Genomic DNA, 5,793 nt, shown 5'->3' with positions numbered 1-5,793 from the left:
TTAGATGTATTCCACAAAAAGCATGCTTATTTTTGTTTCAACTTTCTGCTTTTATTAAATAGAAAACCTTGAATTTTTAACATATATCAAAGATTGCCTTTTTGTAAGACATGTGTTTGGGTTTTTTGTAAGACATGTGTTTTGGTTATTGCGCAACAAATAAATTTCAGGGGAATATCGAAGTTAAATCTATTGAATGAAAGTAATAAAGCAGCTACTGAAATTGAAATACGTTTAAAATACAAACTGTGGCTTTTAAGTTATCTTTCTAGCTAAAATTATTTAATATAGTTAACATGTTTTTATACTTATATTTATATAAAAGAAAACTGAATGAAAAATGCAGACATTTTCAGAGTTACGGTTTTGTTATTCAAGCTATTGTTTGGTGTGAAGATGTTGATGAATAAATAAATCTTAACGTTTTAATTGGCATATTATATTTTATATACACTGTAATAGATTTTTGATATAAATATAAATGTTAAATAAAATGTAATTTTGTTATTACTTTAACAATTATAACATTTACTGTCGGGAATATGTAAAATTTGTGCAAAATATATTAATATATAAAGAATTTTTTCAAAAGCAATTCAGAAAAGGACAATACAATGTTAGAAAATAATGAGAATGTTATAAATTTCAAAATTTAACAGAATGTTGTAAAATGAAGTGAAATATGGGACCAAACATGTACTTGTACATCTGTTGCAGGATCGATTTCAGTTTAATGTTAGATTGAAATCCATCCTTATTTAAAATTTCTGAGTTTTCAGTCTTACTTCGAGTAGTTATTTTCAAACGAATATCGACAGTTGTAGTATTGTTGCATTGAAAACGTAAGTTCGTAAAATTTTTGAACAATATGCTTTAAGGTGTGGGTTTTTCGCAATCACTGTTAGGTTGTGTTTTATGACTAAATTTCCACTAAACACTTTAACTTAAGTATTTTTCTTGTATAATTATACACAGTAGCTTAAACTTTGACTTTAAATCGTTTTCTTTTTTCGAACACTTCAACCAACAATAAACAGCTGAACTTTGTCTAAACAGGTCTGGACGATTTCCAAATATTAAAGTAAAAAACGATAACTAAATTGTTAGAAATATACAAAATAAACAGGGGGGGGGGTGTTGCCTTTTGACCAATCAGTTAACTGAAATTTGTACGAACCCATTAAAAATAAATAAAACACATACTTTAAAACTATTAAGGTTTTTTTTTATCATGCATGCGCAATTGTGCATATTCCATTTTTTTTAATTAAAAGATTTTTAACGTTTCATTTTGCAATAACGCAAACCTGTACGTATTCATATGAATGTGTATTTGCTAGTTAAAGAGTACAATCCAAAAAAAAAAAAACAACAACAAAAATGTATCATGGATAAAATTAAACCTGTTGCTTCTTACAAAACTGTGAGTTTCACGTAAAATATGACTCCATAAGTGGATGTTGCATTCTGCAGAATACACAAAACGATACTGACATTATTTGATACTGTCAGCGTAATTTGTTATATTCAGAGATTTATTATAACTATTATATTGATATATAAATATGATAGCTCAGTTTGAATAAGCATTTGTCACTAAGGACACAGCAAAAACGTTTCGAAACAAAGGTAGGTTTCATGTAGCATTTCAAAAACCCTTTGAAAGTTTTAGTATTTCTTGTCAATTTAACAGTTATTTAAATCTGTGATGAAGACAATACACCGTTTTCCTTGCCAACTTTACTTTTCAAATTTAATGCGTCAAATCATTGATTAAATATTTCCTGACATGTACTTTTGTGTTTAATTGTAAAAAGTAGTTTTATAAATATTTTTTGTATATTGACAGCTCCAGCTATAAACAAAACACGAGGAACAGATTCAGTATGCGGCTTCTTATTTTGATTCTTATTCTTGCTATATATATTGCAGATGGAAATAAGACCTGTAAAGGTAAAGAGAATTAAACTATTATAAAATCAAACATTGTAGATTGTTATGCGCCCGGATCGATAGATCCAAGGCGTATATTGTTTTTGTCCTGTCTGTTTATCTGTTTGTCTATTGTCAATTTTAACCTTCGCCATAACTTTTGAACCATGAGAGAAAGAGACTTCATATTAGATATGCATACTCCACTAATTTAGTTCTTTCAAATGACACAAAGGTCAATGACCTTGTGTCCTTGACCTATATGCTAAAAATAGCTTTTTCGAACTTTCACCATAACTTTTGAACCATTAAAGACAGAGACTTCATATTTGGTATGTAGACTCCTCTAATTAATTTCTATCAAATGACACCAAGATCAATGACCTTGTGACCTTGACTGTGACCTATATGCTAAAAGTAGCTTCTTCGAACTTTGTTGCCGCCGGGCGCATGGTGTTTCACAAACACATCTTGTTTTTCCCTTTTTCATTTGTAACATTAGTAGTCAAATCTCTGAATTCAATTGCTGAAGTCCTATTTAAAATAGTATTATTACATTATTTGTACCTTACAGGATTATACAATTATTAATTAAGATGCAATAATTTACTATACAGAAAATCAAATGTTAAATCTTTCTTATCACTACATTGGCGTAAATAAACATTAAAAACGGTTTCTTAGTCACAAGGAAAATCGGAAAATACCTGAAAGGGCATCAGATAGGACAATTGTTCTTTTAATATTAAAAACATTGGGTGAAAAAAAATCAGTTTTTGTCGTTCTCCTTAATATCTATTTTTCTCAAGGTGACTGGCAACTTGTATTTCATGCTGTAAGTGGAAATGGTGAAAGCATTTTAGAAACGTGGAAAACAAAAAATGCCAGATGCGATATGTTTAGTAAAGATTGCTCTTGTTCGACTGCCAATGGATGCCTTCCCCAAAATCTACGATTCGAAACCCTTGGTGTTGTTCCAAGAAGAATCTTACGAAGTCCTTTAATAGATTACTGGGACTGTCTCAATGTTCTTCAGGTAGATACATATTAATATATACATGAAAAAATGAAGTGTTAGAAAAGAATCATTTGCCATTTTGAGGGTGATAAAGCAAAATGCGTTTCTATATGTCTTGAGAATTTAAAATAAGATGTTTTAATTACATATTAGCCATTTTGATAGTCATTTTGTGCGAAGAAAAGTAATATTTTATATTAATAAAATGCAGTTCATTCTTGCCTTATGTTTTCAGGTCAAATTTGAGTTGAGTACTCGGGGAAGAACTGTAGCATTTATTGAGTTTGATGGACGTGGATCCAACTACATTAATTGGTTTCATAATAGCAGAATACTACAGACTAGCTGGACGGACATGAAGAAGAGTGGATCTTACAACTTCTTTTCAATTGACAAGTGCGCATTTTTCTTTCTCAAGACATTTATCTCTTTTTAGGGGGTGACGAGGGGTTTAGGATATTGAAAAAATTAAATTATTCTTGCAGCTTTAAAGAGTATATAAAACTTATTACTAGATTGTTCTCTTGAATTTTCTAATATGAGAAGTATATTTCCTTCTAGAGAAACACGGTACAGTCGAAAATTTTTCATCAATCAAAGGTACGGTGGATGCCATGTTGATAGCGGTTGGTTCGTTGTGACTGATGTTAAGGGAAACAAACCTTGTGATTGGGAAAAACAAAAGCCGTATCCCCAGTTTTTATATAGCAATAATGGGAAGATCACCAAATGGAATGATAGAAGTAAGTCTGTGTTAAGGTCTTGATAGTAAAATAATGTATAAACTGCCATTTCCGCAATCCTTTCTCCTCATTCTTCACGTAGACTGTACGTTGTTTTATGTCCCATTCGAAAATTTTTCACTCATATAGAAACGTCACCATATACCGATGAAGGGCTTCAAATGTTGACCTTTACTCGGCTCTCAGGGGCATTTTGCAGTGATGGATCATTATTGTGCCGAGGCCTGTAATGAATACGGGGCCTCTGTCTTTAATGTCTCCTCATAAGGACTCTCAACTTTCACTTTAAGTGCAAAGCACAAGGTGAAGTAACAGTTGCTTCCCATTTATTATCGACTAAAGTCAGTCGCACTCGAGAGTCGAAATTACAACCTCCAGATTACGAAGCGAGCCCTCTATCGACCGAGTTACGTGAACAAATTATAATCGTGGGAAAAACATTAAGTTGAAGAATTTTTAATGATATTGACATGCAAAATGTTTTATTAGAACGATTATTATACAGCAAATGGTGGCTTCTTCATTCAGTTTTACGCGGGAGTTTGAAATGTTAAACTAAAAATAACATTGAATACTGAAGAAATACGCACGCTAACTCTAGATTCCCGTCTACATTTTGGAACCATTTAATTCAAAATGAATAGCAATTTGGCCTTAAAATCTTTGTTAAATACAAGGAACAGTTCAATGGTAATTGATTAATTGTCTTGATACCAGCGCTAGACAGTAAATTATCCATAATTCCAGCTCTTGAAAAAAGGGGTGTAGACGATATTTTCCATTGAAATCGGAGTTTCAGGCATCACCATATTTTGAAATAGTCTTGGATATGATTAAATGTTCCTTATATCTTTCTTTTGTCTAAGGCAAATAATTAAAACATGAATATATCAATAAAATATAATGTTTCAGTAGTAAATCGCTTTGATATTGGTGGAAAATAAACATTATTATCGTTTTTTGTCAATAAACATATCCCCCCACCCTCGTGTCACACAAAAAGCTTTGGTATGAATTTGTGAAATAACATTTCATATTACCTGGAATTTTTGTGACACGGGGGGGGGGGGGGAGAGAGAGATGTTTTAAAAATATTTTCCGTTTTCCGTTGATTTCTATAGTGAAAAACACAAGTTTTACCAAAATTTTAGAGTTATCTCTCTTTGTTTTCCCAAATAAGTACTGTTTTAAGAAAATCCATAGAATTATCTATAAAAATATTAAAAATTCATCAAATATGTTAACTTTTGAAAATTGACTTGGAGGTAGGCGGGAGAACAATACTATCGTTCGCAGTTCTTTACTGGATGGCAATATTGTTCTCGTCACTGATGTGTTGACTATATGTATTAATGTCTTTCATCCCTTTGTTTCAGAGTTTGGTAAAGCAGATTCTCTTAACATTTACATTCGGAGAGGATGAAATTAAAATAAGAATCACACAAAACTGTATTAGTTCGATGCAATAAAGTTAACAAGCATTGTTTACTAACTTGTGATGTTTGATTACCAGGTATAAATGAGAAGAGAAATCCTTTTTAAGGATAAATTGTATTAATTTTATTTCAAACCATTAAAATTTGATACCAATTAGTATGTTAGAATATTTTCTAGCTTTCATAAACGGCAGAGATTCAACATTGTAGGGAAAATTGCTCGTATCAGTTGTATGAATGCAAGATCTAATTCTATTCAAAGCATCATCATTATGGAAGCTCAGTGTTTGGGTGCAACTAAACCAAATCTATAAAATCCAGAGGTCTACGGGCCTTTTAGGTCACTTGCATATTATGTAACTAACAACTTTCCAACAATTGAATTTGATTCGAGTTTTAAACTAGAGGCCATGAAATTCACAATTTAAAAAAAAGACACTATTGCTTATCATAGCTATACAATTAGCATGCTAAACATGGTTACTTAATACCCGGAGGTAGATCAGAGTAACAAAAAGAATATGTATTTCCACTTTATACATATAAACAGTTGTGCACCCCATCCCACAGAAACCATTGACCCTAGAGCCACTTATTAAAAAAATTAGAATATTTTATATTCGATTGTAATCATGAGCTTTATTTCCTCATAAATTGTTGATTA

General features: G+C 31.2%; 1 protein-coding gene across 1 annotated transcript; it reads left to right on the top strand.

Annotated features, from left to right (window-relative positions):
• Positions 1 to 811: 811 nt before the first annotated feature.
• LOC134245606 (uncharacterized) lies at positions 812 to 5,169 on the top strand. The gene is made up of 6 exons (XM_062727877.1): positions 812 to 842; positions 1,850 to 1,953; positions 2,742 to 2,968; positions 3,186 to 3,346; positions 3,512 to 3,693; positions 5,070 to 5,169. Exons 2-6 carry the CDS (start codon positions 1,887 to 1,889, stop codon positions 5,114 to 5,116), a joined length of 684 nt encoding a protein of 227 aa, XP_062583861.1. The 5' UTR covers positions 812 to 842; positions 1,850 to 1,886; the 3' UTR covers positions 5,117 to 5,169.
• The last annotated feature ends 624 nt before the right edge of the window (positions 5,170 to 5,793 follow it).

Source organism: Saccostrea cucullata, unplaced genomic scaffold (assembly GCF_032062105.1).
Source record: "Saccostrea cucullata isolate Sc308-1 unplaced genomic scaffold, CSIRO_AGI_Scuc_v1 ctg2333, whole genome shotgun sequence".
Lineage (NCBI taxonomy): Eukaryota > Metazoa > Mollusca > Bivalvia > Ostreida > Ostreidae > Saccostrea > Saccostrea cuccullata.
The sequence above is the reverse complement of the archived record's forward strand: the minus strand, read 5'-3'. Positions and strand labels throughout refer to the sequence as shown.

What these genes read in the sequence shown, in the direction of transcription:
- LOC134245606 (XM_062727877.1), top strand. Translation starts at nt 1,887, where the DNA reads ATGCGGCTTCTTATTTTGATTCTTATTCTTGCTATATATATTGCAGAT. An exon ending in TGGAAATAAGACCTGTAAAG is followed by an intron (nt 1,954 to 2,741) that starts GTAAAGAGAATT and finishes ATTTTTCTCAAG; the next exon opens with GTGACTGGCAACTTGTATTT. An exon ending in AACTTCTTTTCAATTGACAA is followed by an intron (nt 3,347 to 3,511) that starts GTGCGCATTTTT and finishes ATTTCCTTCTAG; the next exon opens with AGAAACACGGTACAGTCGAA.